The 19,138-nt window shown below is 38.1% G+C and overlaps 2 protein-coding genes across 5 annotated transcripts in view; both read right to left on the reverse strand.

The window, feature by feature from the left end:
- Nucleotides 1–1,324: 1,324 nt before the first annotated feature.
- Nucleotides 1,325–12,233, reverse strand: LOC306819626 (A-type potassium channel modulatory protein KCNIP2-like). Its single transcript, XM_079337031.1, has 9 exons — nt 11,366–12,233; nt 4,964–5,066; nt 4,676–4,796; nt 4,472–4,541; nt 3,782–3,852; nt 3,163–3,270; nt 2,955–3,059; nt 2,455–2,517; nt 1,325–1,974 (listed from the first exon to the last, which is right to left on the reverse strand). The coding sequence occupies exons 1-9, from the start codon at nt 11,436–11,438 to the stop codon at nt 1,927–1,929; spliced, it is 762 nt and encodes a 253-aa protein (XP_079193157.1). The 5' UTR covers nt 11,439–12,233; the 3' UTR covers nt 1,325–1,926.
- Nucleotides 12,234–17,620: 5,387 nt separating this feature from the next.
- armh3 (armadillo like helical domain containing 3) overlaps nt 17,621–19,138 on the reverse strand; it is a 33,122-nt gene continuing 31,604 nt past the window's right edge. For all 4 annotated transcript variants that reach the window (XM_079336873.1, XM_079336872.1, XM_079336870.1 and 1 more), the window contains one exon: nt 17,621–18,889. In XM_079336873.1, coding sequence (XP_079192999.1) covers nt 18,797–18,889 — 93 coding nt within the window. In that variant the 3' untranslated portion in view covers nt 17,621–18,796. The remainder of the gene's footprint in view (nt 18,890–19,138) is intronic.

Genomic DNA, 19,138 nt, shown 5'->3' on the forward strand with positions numbered 1-19,138 from the left:
GAAGTCCTTGACACACAACAGCCAATAAAGATCAATAAATGAACACATCTACTGCCTGGTTAAAAAACTAAATAGGTGTGATTAGTCATGATCATCACAGGCACACTGTATGGGGGGTGATTTTATTTAATAAACAGCTTTGTTTTGATTTTATTAAAGATGCTTGTTATCCATAGTTAGGTCCTAGCAGACATGATTGACCGGTGGGTGCTATGTAATGGTTCGTTAAGAGGCTTAAAACCTGCCTCAGCTCCCTGGGGTGAGAACATTTCCAGCATGGATGCTGCTGCCGATGAGCCTTCAGAGCCCTCTGCCTTTACAGATGGCTGACGTCGCTTAGGCTTCAACCATTAATATTTACAGTCTATGTGAGAAATGTTTGCGCCATTAAAAAAACATTTTGAAGTAATTTAGTGGGGGGGTTTTATTTTGCATTGCAGGCATTATACTATGACAAACGGATTCTAGCCTTGAATAGAAGATTTAAAAACCACAAACTGAGACTTTATTGAAATGAAGCAGCTGGATCGGTTTGTTTTAAACTTTATGATCGAAGGAGTCAAAGAGAACCGTTTCATATTAAATCTATGAGATATATGTGTGTGGCCGTCACACACACATTCTCCCTTTCACGTTTCTTTTCCGAAAAATTATCTTTTCACACATTAATTTCCCTTTTACATACAGAAAATGTTTTTAAACTGACTGAATTGAATAGGATCAGCTGCTTCTGATGGTGAATTTACGTAGTAACCACTGCCATCAGTGTGTGAGGTGTGACATGCGGTGTCACACAGCAAACATCAAGTCCATTTACCATTTACATATGTTAGCAGGAAATGCATGTATGTGATAGAAGAAAAATGTATGTGAGTGAACGCCAGAATGAATTATCTCTCATAAAAAACTATACATGCTTAAATGTTTAGCTTATTTGAGTAAATACGTCTGCTGTTGCATTGAGAGTTCAGACTGTGGCATGTCCCTGACATGGCTCGACAACAGCCAGGTGATTTGAACAGTTACCGTAAATGCTGTAAAACGAGAAGTTTTTTAAAACTAATAAATCAAATTAGATTTTTTTTTCTCCAGTCCTGATGCAGCCAGATATTCAGGGTTATTTACGACTTTGCAAAAGATAATCACTACAATAAAGCTAAGATTAGATCTTCAACTAAAGCTAAAAAGAAGGTGGACTGTGACATCAGACACAACTTAATTTTAAAAACTGTAATATTTTTAAAACTGTTAATTGCAATTCTGTCATTATGAATAGAAACAGTGTTGTTAGATCAGACTGATCGTCATTCTTACCAGGACCATATCAAAATATATGAACACTTTTATTTCATACATTAATCACCAGTCACAAAAGACATTTCATGCAGACACGTGTGTTGTAATAAATGTGAGGACACAGAGGAGTTTAGATTTCGTTACGTTAAAATTATTGCTTGATTTTAAACTTCACCTCTTTAATAGAACCATCCCTCGTGGTAGTAAAACTGTGAGTATAGAAAGTGAAAAGCGCTACAGCATCATTCAACTTTTTCAATGTGTCTGCTCAGTCGTTCATGCACTGCAGAAATATGAAGGTTTATAGTCATTGTTGAGATGAGTGAAGAGAGGGTTCACTGTCTCTTTGTTTAGCCCCTGGTCATCTATTAATAACAAAGTTAAAAACTTCTCTTCAGCATTAAATGTGCTGCGTACCAAAGTCCTGCACAGCTCATTCAAATGTGGTGATGCTTTAAAGATCCTCTTTTATCTTATTATTCCCTGACTCACTCCACACCTTGATTAAAAAGGACAAAAATGGTGGTTTTATGGTTAGATATCTTAAAGTGTTTGTGTTTGCGTCTGCAAACAGTGTCCTTTCAGCTTCAGACAGAAGGGAAGATCTCATGGGGTGCGTCGACCAAAGCCTTAGATCACATTATTAAACATGTGCATGGATTGCATGATGTTTTCATCCTGGAAAGAAAAACAATGGGGGAAATGTAAACCAATTATTGAGCTGTAGATAGAAGGGAAGCTTTAGATGGACAAGCTTTAAAGGGAGAATGTGCAACTTTTAATCTAGGAGATGTCGTCCTTGACCACGAGCATTAAACCAAAACAAACCGATGTTTGGCGACACGGAAGCCTCCGGTCTCCTCCAGCAGCACACCTCCAATCCCTCGCTCCTCAGGTTCGCACAAGGAATTATGAATTAGAACTCACAATAATCAAATCAAGCAGAAGATAAAATTGTCCTTTGCTGGAGCTGGAATTGCCTTTGGCCTGCATTGTTGTATTAGCAGACTAATGTTGGCACACTTTGATTAACTCATAGCTTTGTGTGGTACATAAATTGACACATAATTGATTTCTGTTATATTTATGTGTAAAATGTTGCACATTCTTCCTTTAAATGTTCATGTGAAATGGGATGAAACTTTTTGTGCAGAAGACCTTTTGGCATGTTTCCAAGAACTCCTCGATGGTGACCACTCCGTCATTATTCTTGTCCATTTTCTGGAAAATATATCATAAAGAAATAAATGTTTAAAATGGCAATCCTTTGTGCATCTTATTTTTTTTAATAACAGTAAAGCTAGCATATATTGTGTATGTTACTTTTTTGCAGTTTTAATCAGTCATCTTACATTTCATTGTCACATTGCTTGTTTTGATAAGGCTTTAGCACTAAATATGCTGGAATAATAACAATAAAGCCTTATCTTATCTTATACCATATGATTAGGTTTATTGCATGAAAACACACGTACATCTGTTGAAGAAATACAAAAAAATCACTGACAAGCTCATACCAAACTTTTTTTTCATGACACTAAATGTGGTCAAAAACTCTACTGAGGGTGATCAGAAAACATTATACAACCGGATTACATTGTTTGGGGTTTTATTGTGCATTCTTCAGTGTGGGCAGACTTGACAGATTTGTGTTTCACCTGGAAAAAGTTGTCCACATGATCTTTGGGAGCGCTGTCCCTCATGTTGGGGTAGGTATACTTGCCCATCATGTCATAGATTGAGTTCATGATATCAGTCATCTCCTGCACAGACAGGCAGAGGTCATATGGAAGAAATAAATAAGAACTTGTCAAGCTGACATAAACAATTCCTACAGGTGCAAATAGAGAAACATAGTGTATGTACCTCTCTGGTGATGCAGCCGTCTTTGTTCAGATCATACAGATTGAAGGCCCAGTTCAGTTTATCAGTGATGGAGCCTCTCAGTATGATAGACAGACTTAAAACAAAATCCTGCAGCCAAAAAAAAAATGTAAATGAGATTAGGACAGTGGAAGGAAGAGAGTCAAAGGCACACACAAAAAAAGAAGACAGAGGGCTGTATGGCTTGCTTGTATTAAATCAATGAAGTATGTATCAGTGATGTTTAATACAAAAAAAATCTTATAAAGACAGATTTGTTAATTTTCTTGGTTTTGGAGATTTTTGAACAACAGTACAATAAAAATAATCCAGATTTTACTGATTGGATTGTTTTAATTCCTCCTTGTGTATGTTTGTTTTGGAAAGCACTTAGAAAAATACACATAACGCGTGCCTTATGTTTTCAGATGATAGTAAACGTTTAACAGTCCAGGGGGAAAGTGAAAGCATCTGTGTATCTAGGCAAGTTTACATTTTGCAATTGCAGAGTAAAAATTGTGGAAAAAGTGGAAGTGGAAGTGGAAAACACAAATATTGAAGGAAAATAGGACGCAATAAAAGCCCTTCTGTTGACAGCTGAGTGAAGGGAGAGAGAAGTCACCTCAAAGCTGACTGATCCGTTGTTGTGGGTGTCAAAAGCCTCGAACAGGAAGTGTGCGTACATACTTGAATCTGTAAGAAAGATGTTTATAAAGGTCAGTCATGTGTCCACAGATCTTATGAGTTCAACTAAGACTCAGTCAAGCTTTCATTGTGTGAGGCCTGTGGTTTTTATAGGAACCTGTGTTTGCCTGTGAAAACCCTATACATCAGTTGTCTCTAAACGTTTTCATTATAGCCCCCCTCCCTCCTCCATCACTACCACTGCTTTAGTTAAAAAAAAGTGCAAAACTCCATCAAGACTGACTGAAAGAAAAATTATAATTGTTGCCACGAGTGTACAGAAATGTTCTTGCCAAAAGACATTTGAATAAACCCTGAGATATTTGCGGCCTGCACCCCTGGTTGGGAACACTTTACATGACAAATGAACATTAATGGGTCGAATAGGTTGGTAAATAACAATGTTAAGGATTATGATGAAAAGATTTGAAATAGAACATGAACTGAAACAGTGACATAATCACAACGCTCCTGCTAACTCTCCACCAGTGGTCATGTCTGTAAATATAAGATGGTTTATTCATTAGAATCTGTTTTGAACTTGTCTGATACTTGAAAGATGTTGCTACATTTTGCTAATGAAAATACGATGAAGATTAGAAAGTAGAAGGAAGAGGAAACGACTAACCTCCATGAGGAAAGAACTGTGAGTAGATGCTTTTAAAAGTCTCTTCATTAACCACACCACTGGGACACTCCTGACCAATGAAAAACATAAACATGCACATGAATATAAAGAATGAAGTAACTGTTCTGTTCATATATACGTGGACATATAGTAAGAGTACAAAGCAATGCACAAATCCAAAATCCACAGGAATGTCTGACTGACATTTTTGAATCCCCGATAGAGGACCTGCAGCTCCTTTCTGCTGAAGCTGGTCTGCTGTATGAGGCGGTCGATCCTCTCTGGTCTGTGACTCACTGTGGCCAGATCCTCATCATCTGCTAAACTATCTGCATGGAGAAGGGAAGAGAGGAATGAAATGAATACACTCAGAAATACAGCTGAGTGTACTCAGAACACTCTGATAAAATGATGATGTTTTAAGTATTTGTGTACATTTTTCCTTCAGACTTTATTCAACTCTACAGGAGGAATGGGATTGTGTTGTGTTACTTGCTTTCATTGACTGAGGAGCTGGAGCTTGAGCGATAACAGGGTAACAGTTTGAGGAAGCGCTGCTTTATGCTCTTTTTATGAGGTTTGGATGGTGGATTACCTGGAAACAACCAATCACAGCATTAGATTCAGATAGAGGGAACAACATCAGGAAACAGCAGGGTAAAGTACAAAAACACTTCAGTACTTTGAATCACTTTCCATGAAACCTTGTGCGCACAGTTTAGTTTGCTGACCTGGTTTTGAACTAGTGTGACCTTATCAGATGAAAGCTGTTTAAAGAACATTCATCATGTCAGAACATGGAGACACATGACTGAAGTATTCAAAGAGGAAACTAAACCTGTTTTAAATGTTCATTATTATTTAGGTTTGCTGTTTGTTTTGTTATCAGACCCATACTCTGGTGCTTCATTCAGCTGCCTCCACATTCTGTAAGTAACAGCAGCATGATTCCAGGTCGTGACCCGAACTACACAAAACAGTTCAAACGTCTGCGTGACTTCAGTGGACTCTCTGTTAGTTATAAAAAAGCCCTTACAAAAACCCAGATTACCCCTTTTGTAATTCACAAATTTGTCAGTTGGTTGGACCACAACAGTTTCTTTCATTCAAAGTTTCTTTCATTCAAAGTTTCTTTATCGGTTTTTGCACATGAACAATGTATTTATAGTCACCAAAGAGCTACAGTAACAGCAGCAGAGTTCTGTTGATCTAAACCCAACATCTTCCCACCCACCCCAGAGTGGTTTTCACATTTATACTCAGTCAATATATAGATATAGAGTGACATGTCATCATCTAACAGGTGATTAGCAAACAACATGAATGTGTCCTTCACACCACTAGATGGCAGTGTTTTACTATAAATATGAGGCTAAATTGTGATTAGAGATAAATCACTTGAAGCCACTTCGAGTGATGCAGGAGATCTAAACTGTCACAGAGCAACCTGCTGGATTATAAACATTTACAGCAAACAACTGTAATATAATCAAACAAACACTAACAATGAGTGCACATTTAAGTGAACCTTATTAGTAGTAAATGCTTCTAATTCGTGTTTGCACGTTGTTGCTGCATTTTCACAGTTCATGTAAATAATTAGTTCTTCCTAAAGCAGGTGTGAATAAGTTTCATGTGACAAGTCTGATGCTTTTCATATGGCTGTACCTTCACGCTGTTTTTAAACAAATTGAAACTACAGTTGGTGTGCATGCATCCAGCCTTCAAAAAAATCTTTATTTCTGTGACACCACGTGCTTCCAAGCCTTCCTGATATGTCCATCAGAATATCAAGCACAGCAGCTGCACAGCTCTGTAAAAACAAATAAGCTTAGAGTTAAAGAGCGAGAAAGAGAGCGAGAGAGAGAGAGCGAGAGAGAGAGAGAGAGAGAGAGAGAGAGAGAGAGAGCGAGAGAGAGAGAGAGAGAGAGAGAGAGATCTTTCTCTCAGACAAAGTATGACGTTCCCAGCCGTCATCGCGTCACAGACGACGTGTACTCAATCTGAAGTAAATTATCTATGTTTATTTCTGTGCGCCTGCTTGAGTCTGTCTGTCTGTCTGTCTGTCTGTCTGTCTGTCTGTCTGTCTGTCTGTCTGTCTGTCTGTCTGTCTGTCTGTCTGTCTGTCTGTCTTTCTTTCATCATCTTAAAAACTAAGTTATGCCTCCATTTCAGTGGCATTAATAAGTACTCATAACTGCACTCTGTATCGGTGAGTACCCAAATGTAAGTACTTGTACTTTGACTCGGTTTTCAAAAAAAAGTGGTATCGGTGCATCTCTGGTGTTAATCTTCAAACAGCCCTTTAATAATGACAAGACAAAAAACATACGCACTTCCTTTGAGGTCCTCACTCAGCAGGTAAAATATTTTATATGGTCCTCACAGGTTAGGTACACCATGCTACTGTATATAAGTTTTAAGTCTAATGCTAATGCCAACTGCACAGGTTTAACCTTTACTCTTAGTCACATAGAGGCTGCTAAATCTTGTTTGGGGGATTATTGTATAGAGAGGGGAGGGAGGACAGCGGGTGTGTATTGTATTGTAACCGATGTTTTGTACTGTAACCAATGTCTTGTGTCTTGTGTCCTGCCTGTCTGTATACTGCTACTGGATGCCCTGAATTTCCCTCGGGATCAATAAAGTATCTAGCTATCTATCTATCTATCTATCTATCTATCTATCTATCTATCTATCTATCTATCTATCTATCTATCTATCTATCTATCTATCTATCTATCTATCACAAAGACAGAAATACAAGAAAACACAAACACTGGCAAGGAAAACGAAATAAAATAATAATAAAACAGTTAAAAACTGTACCATATTATCTTTTTTAAATAAAGAGTCATTTTTAGAGAGACATAAAAGCCTTTCCTGCAGTTTGGTGTAGCAGATATTTTTAGATGTGATGAAGCACAGGTAACTGATCACTGATTTATTTTAGGATATGGACATGCTTTCTAAGGGCAGCTGCGTGATGTGATTTTTTTGCAGAGTAATCTACAAAAACATGGAGGGAGGTTTGTTCTCAGAGGGACAAAACAGCTTATAAATGTCAGGCTGAGCTGCAGTATTATTTCAGCTGATTGTATTAGTTACATAAGATATTAAAGGTTTTTATTAACATTGTTCTTCATGTAGCATTACGACCAAGTGCAACATACATCCAAAATTGAGCTCTGAGTGGTCAGCTTTTTTATTATGTAACATTTAAACAATCCCACTGTAAGCTAAACATTAAATATCTCAGGGTCCTTAGGTTTGGAGACCCATTGAGAGGGATCAGTACATTTGTTAATGCTGTTACATTCACACATAGAAATGTCACATCCATACAGTAGATTCACAGATGCAAATGTTTCAAGCTTGAAATGTCACGCTCAAAAATATTGAAATGTTGGATAGAGAAAAGTGAGAGAGAAATAAAAATTAATTTGAAAGAAGGGGAGTTGTGCATTAAAGATACATAATATCTTCAAAAACCTTTAAAAGATATATTTTCAAATCCTTTTCAAAGATTTAGCTGACCTCAGATTGTTACATTGGGTCTAATAGTTTCCATCAGAGAAACCTTCAATAAAAAATCAGAAAATTGCCAATTCCTTAAGACCAACAAAGATTCCTGCAATGATAGAAAAGTCCATGAAAAACATGATGTAGCAGAAAGAAGTGCAATCAAATTACCACTAACATTGAGGAGCGTGCCCAACTTAAGAGTGTATTAATGTGTGTACGAACATGATGATTTCTGGTATGTCAGTATGTGAAAAAAATGTTTCATGTAATTAAACTTTTAGTCAAAAGGTTTTTAAACCCCTTTATTGGTTACGTTCATTTAATCAGGATGGTAAACCAAACATTCCTCGTTACTCTGAGAATTCTGTGTTCGCTCAGAGGTCACGGCAGCTCAAGTCGGGTCATCCAGTGCCAAATGACTGTTTGTAAACTAATGTTGCCCTGGCAACAGCCTCCGTTCTTACCATAATCCTCAGTGGGACATGCCTCAGATTACAGGCATCAGTCCCATCTGAAGCAAGGACACACACACACACACACACACACACACACACACACACACACGCAAACACACAACCAATTCACACAATCTTCCTCTCACATCATGAAGTCCCAGTTGAAGCTGATAGAGGGTTGAATCATAAAATTATTTCACCTCTTGTGAACTCACACAGTAGCAGACGTCAGCTCATCAGTCGTGTAGGATCCGCTTTGATTTTTTGTTACACAACATTCATCTTAATACATCAGTCCAGGCTACAGCCAAATCCACTTGGCATTAACAACATGACGTCTATTTGCTGATGAGGGGCTTTGATTTTAGAGTCTGTCATGTAATTATGTTATATAAAAATAGTATTTATGTTATCAGTAACAGGTTTTCATAAATATAACAAAAGTCTCTGTGTGTGAGTCTCACGTTCAGTTACTTCCACTAGACTAGCTTTAGTCCTGCAACATAAATCTTAAAGTAATAGCTTTTGCAGACTCATTCACGCTTTACTTCCTGATAAGAGATAGAGGGGTTAGCGTTAGCAGCTGTTAGCAGTGTATATTAGCAGAACAGAACCTCAGGGGAAAGAGCTACCATGGCTTAGTCCAAAGACACACAAATCCCCACCCATCATCAGTTATGTTCACATATATCGTTTGTTCAATGCGTACAACAGTTTTCATGTAAACCTTTTTTCCAATGTGCAAAATTGAATACTATATTTTTGCTCGGCATGAGAGGCATATAGGCTTCAGCTACACATATCATGAACCATCCATTGCAATATTTGAGGCGAACAGAATCTGCTGTTTATGAAGCTTCTGAGGACGCAGTCCGTTTGCAAAGTACTGACCTTGTTTCCTGCTTCCTAGATCTCTGCTTGTGTTGTACTTATACTCTCTGATGTGTGTTGCGTTAGATAAAAGTGTCTGCTCGATGATTGCATGCAGGTATAACATGCACAGTTAGGTCGAGTTGCAGTTATAGCTTTATGAGACCATATATTTAGACTGCCCTTGTTGTAGTAAACAGTAAAGCAGCGGTGTAGAATCAATTTATTGACACAAGTTTGTCCAACACCACTATAGGTGGTGATACAGTCAGTTTCAGCTACTTACTGGTGGCCCTCCTTCCCTTCCAGCTACAGCTCTATTATACCTTCTTCTGATATTATGGTAAGAAGTTGAAAAATGATTATATAGTCTTTATGCTAAGCTAAGCTAACTTTTTAAGTTCTTGTAGCTAAGCTATGCTACTGCTGGCAGTAGCTGAATTATTACACTGTAATACTGTACTGTAAGTGATGACAAGCATGAGCGACGAAAAGAAAAAAATAAAGTGTTGACAGATTAACGCCACATGACATCAGGGTTGAGCTGCAGCAGCAGTCAGTCAGAACCATAGTAACATGTGATGTGTGGTGTAAAAAGTGATGACATGAAAAAGATCCGGTATGTATAATATATGAACAAGAGTAAACAACACGAGGTTAATGCAGCTTTACAGCAGAGCAGCTGACCATAAAGAACATTTTCTACTCAGTTTGTTTTGTTTTGCAGCTGATAAATCTTTAAAAGGCATTTTATACAGACTTGATCCATAAGAAGTGTTTTTTTTTCCTTCATATGTACATAAACTGGTGTGTGTTGTTTATTTTATAGCACTTTAGTCAGCACTTTCACAGGTTTGTGCCTCAGGCTGCTGATGATGCCCCGTGCTTGACTCTTTAATAAAAAGGTCTGTTTGTGCCTCCTCAACGCCCCCTGAAGCTTCAGTGTTCATGCACCTGCTCCCTGTTTGGTTAACCTGCTGCTGAATGGACATCACACTGCCTATTGTGCTGGCAACAACTCACAGCGATTTAATGAACCTCAATGTTTATACCATCTGTTCAGCTGTCAAAAACCACGCACAGTGGTAATACTGCAAACTACATGAGAACAGCACTCAGAGCAGTTATTTTTAAACATTTAGATATTCATGTTTAAAAGAAAAGACTATTTTAGGAAGTTGTCACATTAATGACAGACCAGCCTTGCAATGCCGTGATATGTGTGACTGTGTGTGAGTCAGAAAAGAGAGAGAGATGAAAAACTGAGATCCCACTGATCTCTAAAGATTATTGTCTATGAGCATTCATGAGGAAAATTAAAAATTCATAAAGGTGTGACAGAGACAGTCTCACTGAAATCAAATAATTATAAGTTTAATAGTAACAACTTTTTTCTGCAACTACTCAATATTGATAATTTATTCTAAAAGCACATGATGTATACATTTAAAATGTTTTTGCTCAAACGATAACCAACTTTTCACACACCCTTTTCTCTTCACTTAATCTTATTCCTTGCATGTACTGTAGCACTGTCTCCATTATACTACACTCTCTTTCCAGGACTCTCAGACTGCATTTATTTAACTGCAGATGTGATTGCCTTCAAAACACATCTTGCATCTCTCGTTTAGGAAAGTTAAAATGTTTTTATTAAACTTTTACAAAGCTTCCTGGTGTTTTTATGTTAGCCTTACTTGCAGGATGCTAAGAGGTTAGTGTTAGAAACATTTGCTTTAATTCATAAGCTATGTTTTAAATCTAACCTATTGATAGAGTTCCTAATGAAAACATAAAAGAGCCTGATGATGTTCAGAGACACTGTGTAGTGTCCACATTCACATTCACCGGCTGCACTTTATCTGGATCGTGGTGTATTATAGTATTATTATAATGTAATATTAGTCAGGTCCACTGCATAGGCAGTTTGACTGCTTTTGAAAAACTATTGCAACTTCCGAGCGTACAGCCAACCAGGTCAACAAACAGCAGAATACCAAACATTTTACTGATGTCTTTCAAGAATACAACAGAAATGTGTTACCTGTAAGTGGGTCGTAAGATCTGTCCAGCTCTCTGGAGTCAGACAAACTCTGGTCCTGACTTCTGGACTTCATGTTGGTTTCTGTTCTTGGAACCACCGTGCCAAACCTGCCGGGTCAGTGTGCGTGCAAGAGCCGCAACTCTACGACCTCTGTCTCTTCATCGCTGTTTTCATGTCATTGACCTGCTTTTATATATCCTCTAGGATTGTAGAAAAGCCACACAAAAAAAAGTCCACGCAAAGCTCTTCTTTATTCGTCTCTGTTCGTCTTTATCCAACTGGACTCCCTCTTCCTCGCGGCTCGCGCTCAGCAGCAGGGCGCGCTCACATCCACAGACTGCGCGCTGGCGTCAATTTGGGACGCGACAGGATCAGATGAAGAGGGGGAAGATCTACTGTCTCTGCTGTGTGGAGAACATGTACTGTCACTTCACTTTGCTGTCTGTTCACACACTCACAAAGATGGCTCCGTGCATGTGTGGAGGAAAGAAAGACCGACGAGAGACAAGTAGAAAAGCAAAGTACATTTACTAGTACTCTACTGGAGGTAAAAAGCAGAATACCAACATCAATTTCATTTGTTAAATGGTTTTTGTTTGCAACTTTTTTTACGAATCAAACCATAAATCAGTGAAAGGAAAAAAGTATCAACCGATGAGTCATTTTTAAATTGAATGAAACCTTTTGCATGTAATGCTCAACTTAAATCAAATAATACTGTTAATCAGTATCTGCAAAATGTTTAGGACTGCTGTTAATAGGGATACTTTCGTAGCCTAAATGAAGCTTTCCTTTAATTACAATTTAATAATCTGACTCCCACAATATTAATAACAATAGAAATATAAACCTGTACAGTGTTTTTACTACTTTTATTTTTACTATACCTGAACTCTTGCATTCTGATGGCTAATAAAGATTCAGACAGACAGACAGACAGACAGACAGACAGACAGACAGATAGACAGACAGGAGACATAGGAAGTTCATCTCTGCTGTTCTCTGCCTCTCTGATGAATGGTGTCACCTTGGCTCAGGTCTTCAGCAGCTTGGGCTTGATGGGAATCAGTAAAACCTGCGGATCAATAGACTGTGGGCTCAGCGTCCTTGAGATGGTCGAGTAGACTTAACGGATGACTTACTCATATTTCAGAAAAGGCATCACCAAGGTCTTGATTTAAAAAAAGTAGTAATTTAAATAAAATATCCATAAATACACACTTTAGGCTCAATGAAGACAGACGAGGCCATAGCCTGATTTATGAGAAAAACTGCTTTGTTTCCCATCAGAGGCGTTTATTTTTAACACTGACTTGTAAGACTTTGAGCTTTTCTGGGACAATATCAAAGTCTGCAGAAAGGCTGTATATGAGTGGCTTTAAAATAAATAAATTTTCTTATCTGAGAACATTTTCAAAACCTTATTTTAACTTTCGTTTACAGCTATAAATGTGTTAAGACTTACTGTAAATTAAAGTAACAGGTTGCACAGAGTCTAATGTTTCAGTGTAAATTCTGCTGAATTTTGTTTTAGCTCATGTTGTAAAACACCTCCTAAAAAATATGATAAGTTATGGAAAAAAATCTCACAGTGGGTCTCAGATTGTTTATATGAAGCCATTTAGAAACTGAATGCATCTCAATAATTCTTCTAAGTTTTCCAGTTTCCTGATTACCACACCTTTGCTTCCTTTTCAAAGGAAATGAAATTTTAGAAAATGTGAAACTAACAAGAAACACAAGCGGAAATTTCTGTCATTAAACTTGTTTATGTCCTTTGGACTCTTAGATTAGTAGTCTCAATTTTCATGCTAGCAGCTGTCTGTAATGTTTTAATTAAAGGGTCAGCTTAGCTTTCAGCTTGGTGCTTATGTACATTATTATATTTGGATGTATATTTAAAAAAACACATTAAACATTAAAAGTAGATGTGTTCCTAATAATAACACTAAATGGGTCAAGTGAGAATAAGAGTGCTCAAAATTCATCTTAAGGAGGATAGAAAAAAGAAAATCACAAAAGACATTCGGATTAATCGTCTGAATGTCTTTTACATTCTGGAGCTATAGATGGACCCACCATATTTTATGAGATTTATCCTCAGCATGCATGTCTATGCCAAATGTCAGCAATCCATCAAATATCATGGAGAATTGTGACTTAATCACAAAATCTATAAATCTATAAATCTGATAGTTTAGTCTGGAGGAAATAAGTGGAATGATTTTCACATTATCCTATCAAAGTTGATTTTTAAACTATTGCATAGAAGAGCTACATTGAAAACCCTCAATGCTTGCTTTGGATTAACAGTTTGCAGAAGTGTCCTCAAAAACAGGGAGGAGGATGAGGGATTATTAATATAGAAAACGTTTATCAGCTGCTGAAGGAGAAATTGACAAAAAAAATGAAAGGGAAGGGAGGACACAAAGGAGACCTGGTGAGGTAAAAGGAATGAAAGAGAGAAGAAGTGAAGCATCTGAAAAGGAAAAAGAAGCAAATCTATGGCAGAGTCTTTAAAAATAAAAACTCAAGGGAGAAATAGAAGAAGACAGAAGGACGGCAGTGGAGAGGTATTTGAATATATTATGTGCCTCAGGATGGTTAAATCTCTCAGTATTGATGGTGTTTATCTCCCACAGGGGTTTACAAGCAAGTTTAGCTCTGCTGCAGGCTGGAAAGTGGAGCTGACAGATACCCAATAATGAGCTTGGATTGATGCCTGAAGTTATGCACGCTGGGGAGCAATGATACAGGTGACAAATAATACACACACGTCAAGAGACACGGTGAATATACAGTACACTGAAATAGCTATGCTAGCACAGGCTGCTGGTGCTTAACTGTAGATAATAATCTGTAAAGAAATAAAACAAGTATAGTGTCACATGTTTAACAGACAAACAGTAAGGTCCTTTACCTGCTTTTGTAAAGTGTCTTGAGATAACGCCTGTTATGAATTGACGCTATATAAATAAAGATTGATTGATTGATTGATTGACATGTCCCGAGAAGGTGCCTGGATGCTTTCGTGTTCTCCTGGAAAGACGTAGATTGAACTGATTTTTTTTTTAATATGCAGACGCTGATTCAGGTGTGGGCACACAGATAAAGAAATGAAGGGGTGAAATGATGAAAAAGGGATGAAGGAGGGGGGTTCAGGCGAGACAAAGTAGGCAATCTTCCCTCAAATGAATATTTGATGAGAAGGCTGATATGCTCAAATGAAACCTTATAAATAAACTGCAGCGTTAATGGGTAGTCACAGAAAAACTCAGTGGCTTGGCTCTGCGTGAAGGTCTTAGCTTTAACCAGCACACAGAGAGAGAGAGAGAGAGAGACAGAGAGAGAGAGAGAGAGAGAGAGAGAGAGAGAGAGAGAGAGAGAGAGAGAAATGATTATATCACAGAGTTGATAAATTGCCCAATATACGCTAAAGCCAACAAAATTAGATGTTTTAGAATTACGTCATTGAGGTCTTCGGTGTGATAAATACATCGCATAAAGTGACAACCAAGAACCATAAACGCTCTCCTGAGTTCTCACACACTCAGAGTCTGATTACAAAGCCACGGTATTGTTCCCAGGATGTACAAAAAGACATTATCATATCTGGAAATTGATCTTTGCATGAACAAGATGCTCTCGAGTCCATTAGAGGCTTATCAGAGGAGTTTCTTCAGCATGCAATCCCACAGTTCAAGTGTTCCCCTTTGAGATAGAGAGATGCTGTAGAAACAAAAACAGGGGAAACGAGCGAGGTTATTATTATTATCAGTAATGCTAACATTTCCATTTTTACTACATTAGTGAAGCCCCACGTGACCATGCATTTCTTGATCCATCAATTACAATTGAATGAACCGACCCATACATACAAATGACTGTGAGTGAGATGAGATGAAAAATAAAATCCTTTTTTGTCCTTCCCTGTCTTGTGTCTGATTTATTGCTCCTAACAGACCCTTAGGTGCAAAAAAGAGACAAATTCCCTAAAAGATAAACGAGACAGAAGTGAGAAAATCATCAAAGCAACAAATAAGAGACCTCATATTAGAAATATGAATCTTACTCATCTGACTGCAGGTGTTCTTTGTGTTCCAAGCATCTTCTGACTGCAGCGCTGATTGTTTCATCGTTTATTGTATTGTAATGCAAAAAAAGGACTTATAATATTACAAGTGGTCTAATTCTCACTGCACAGATGAAAGAACATGTTTTGCTCATCACAAACAGCAACGTCTTTACCATCTGAGCACCCTAACATCTTATTGCAGACATGTCATGTACCAGCCGACTTCAACGCCTCAACCGTGATTTCCATCCCCCAAAAATCCAAGACCACTGAATGAGTAAGACCTGCAGCACTGACCTCTGTGGGGATGAGGTCTTTGAGCACCTGGTTCTGTCCCTATATAACACACCACAGATATCCTCCTGGACCAGCAAACACTGTGAAATACTTTTGCTTAACTAGATAGATAGAGATAGATAGATACTTTATTGATCCCGAGGGAAATTCAAGTTAACTCACATGCTTTTTTTTCCTTTTTTTTTTGTATAGATAGCAAAACTAAAAAATAGAAACTGACCATATTGTGTGGAAGATATAGCCAACATTGTATACTATGACATCATAATGTAAAAAGATGAGGATGAACTACAAGCCTGTATTACAGGAAGAAGTTATAAAGTGTGTGTGTACCATGAAGCACATTCAGCACATTTAACTCCTTTATAAGAGATCCTTTTCAGTTGAGGACATGGTATGAGTGCTTGGACATGTTACAGTGTGCTTTAAAGCAGTGGTTCTCAACTGGTGGGTCAGGACCCAAAACTGGGTCTGTTTTGAGTGGATTGTGAACATGTGACAGGAATGAAAAAAAAAAAAAGGGTTAAGAAGTCTTTGAAGCTGTCTAAAAACATGTTGGTTTTGTTCCCTCTCTATCTGAGAGCCAAACTTCACTACGTTTTATTCCATAAATCTGATAGGTTGAAAAGATATCAGAAACTTGGGTCACGAATTTCATGAAGGACTTGGACTTGTCCTGTCCTGTCCTGGAGACCGACTTCTTTAAAGTTCCTCCTTACCGCTTCTTTCTGTGCTCTGAATGGCGAGCACCTCTGTGTTCAGATTGCACATTACAGTTTTTGTTTTTTTACAAAATAAATTGGAATTTGTGGCCAAATGAACTTGGTTCCAGGGCAAGGTCTCTAATGTGAAACACCCGTATCAAAGCCGTTACAGTGCAGCATACTTGTCATGATAACAAGGAACAGGTTAGGCACAACTCCATGAACAAAGATAACACTGAGAAGATAAAGCTTCACTCATGCTACTGAGTCTTTTAAGTATCCCAACCAAACTAATTCAGAGCAGTCTTTAAGTAAAGTCTAGCATTTCAGAGTGTGACACCAAAGTGTGTGATGAAATGAATACACGTCTAACCAAAGTTATTTATCTCAAGCAGGCTGGAGAGCGCGTATGTGAAAACAAAAACATGTCAACAAAACAGTGCTGAAACTCATAATGCTCACTGCTGGAAATTGCTCTTATGAGCCGACACCAGGACTGAATGGACGTGTGCTTCTAAAACGCTTTTCTACTCCACTTAAAAGTGCTTTTAAGCGTCACACCGACACATTCACACACTGATGGCAGAGGCTGCTATGTAGTGAGTAAATCAGAAGTTATGAACCCCATTCACACGCATTCCAACGCCGCCGCCGGAACAACAGGACCAAATTACTGTATAATTTAACTATTACTAATGATAGTTGAGTGAGTAAACAGTATATGTACATGAGTTGAGTTCTATTTTTCTTTGACAAAAATTGTTGGGCTAAAAAATTAGAAGATAAAATCACTGAGACTAAACGAGCAGCCCTCCTTTCTGCAAACTCACTCAAACACACTCCATCAATTGGGTGTAAGCTGCTTGGCGTCTTACTCAACAGTTCACACGTGGATCAACAGGGGACAAGAAGTAAAGAAATGAGCCCAGGAAAAAGCATTCGTTATCAAGGACAGTATTCATCCAATGAAAACTCATATTTCACTTCTGCAGCGTGGGATAAGAAATCAAGCCCCCCTCTGACACCCCATGTATCACACCCCGACTCTGTCAGCAGAGGACAATGTGTGTGTGTGTGTGTGTGTGTGTGTGTGTACAAACCAAACCATATTAAAGAAAGTGAGTTTAGATGTGAAAATTAATGTTTCTAAATCGAAAAGTCAAATCGAGAAAGCACCGGTTTAGTATTAGGAAACAAACCTTTATTTAAAAAAAGAAACATAAATATACCTACAGGAGTTAGAGGTGAAAGAAAGGAGCCCCGACATTTAAAGAACTTGCATAATTCAGTTTTGCTTCCTGTCAAGAATAACCACTTTAAAAGTTTTAAATGAGAGACCCAGAATGAGATGAAACAGATGAAGGTATCAATCTTTTTGTTTTTTTGTTTAACACTAACCAGGCTTCTTGTGCAAGAGAAACAGGAATTCATCACTTTTAGGAATCATAACACCCCCTCCTACACACACACACACACTGAAGTGTATTTGTTGAACTAATAAAGGAATTCCGTTTGTGATGAACTGTAGTGAATGTTGGTAATGGCTTTGTTCAGGAAAAAACTGATTTGAAGACAGTAAAAGGATTTCATTACTTCAGAGTATTCTCAGCTTCAACACTTTTGAAAACATTTGACCCTTTTACAATCATGTAAATACAAAATGCTTTTACATTTTTCTCGAACATGGAGAGACTAACAGGCTAACATTCACACAATAAGCATTCAGAGTTAATGTCATTCAAGAGCTCTTACAGTAACACAGAAACTCAAACAGGTTCAGGGTCATCAGTTCAGATGTTGTTAGCGAGGAAATAATGTTTCACTGGAAAGTCTAAATCTCCTAAATAATCACTGGAGAGAAAATCAAAAAGTGTCCGCTACGTGAACATTGTCCTTAAAAATACTTTGATTCTTCACGTCTATGTCTAAACTTTTATGAGTAAGTTAACAGTCCAGCCAATACTGAAGATTGCGCATGACAAACCAGTGCAACGCGGGCACTTCGTTAAAGTTAAAACACACATATGAACAAACACAAAGGTATTTAGTCTGAAGAATTTTCGAAGGTGCATCCAGCACGTCGACACGTCCGAGTGTTTGGAGATGTTTCCAATTTTCCGCTCTTATGAGACAGAGGAACAAAAAGCAATCACAGGAAGAAAAGTGGGGGATTGTACTTCTGGTGTTTGTATTGTATGTGTCAAAGTCTGTTGACATGTTCACACGTACACAGAAATGGTACTGTCCATGTCCATCTGAAGAACGGAGAAGGCTCGGTGTGTGTGTGAGTGTGTGTGTGTGTGTGTGTGTGTGTGTGTGTGAGTGAGTGTGTGTGTGTGTGTGTGTGTGTGTGTCTCAGGAGATGGTTGAAAACTCTTTGAGCAAGATGTCCTGACTCAGTGTGTTCAGAGAGACGTTCTTCCTCACATTCAGACTGATGGAGCGAACCTGGAGAGAGGAGAAGACACAGACGGGGTCAGACCAGGACAAACTCAAAACATTAGCACAGTACACTTCACCAGTGTGTTTCTCTCATAGACTGTGTATAAAAAGTGGTTGTAGCCATGTAACACATGATCCACTGGCTGTAGCCGTCTTTATGTTTGTTTCCAGGAGTGGTTACATTTGGAGGACAGCATGTTGTTATGCCTCTATCATGGTTGACCCGACCCTTCACTGTGCAGTGATAGTTACTGA

This window comes from Symphodus melops (genome assembly GCF_947650265.1).
Source record: "Symphodus melops genome assembly, chromosome: 2".
NCBI classification, from domain to species: domain Eukaryota; kingdom Metazoa; phylum Chordata; class Actinopteri; order Labriformes; family Labridae; genus Symphodus; species Symphodus melops.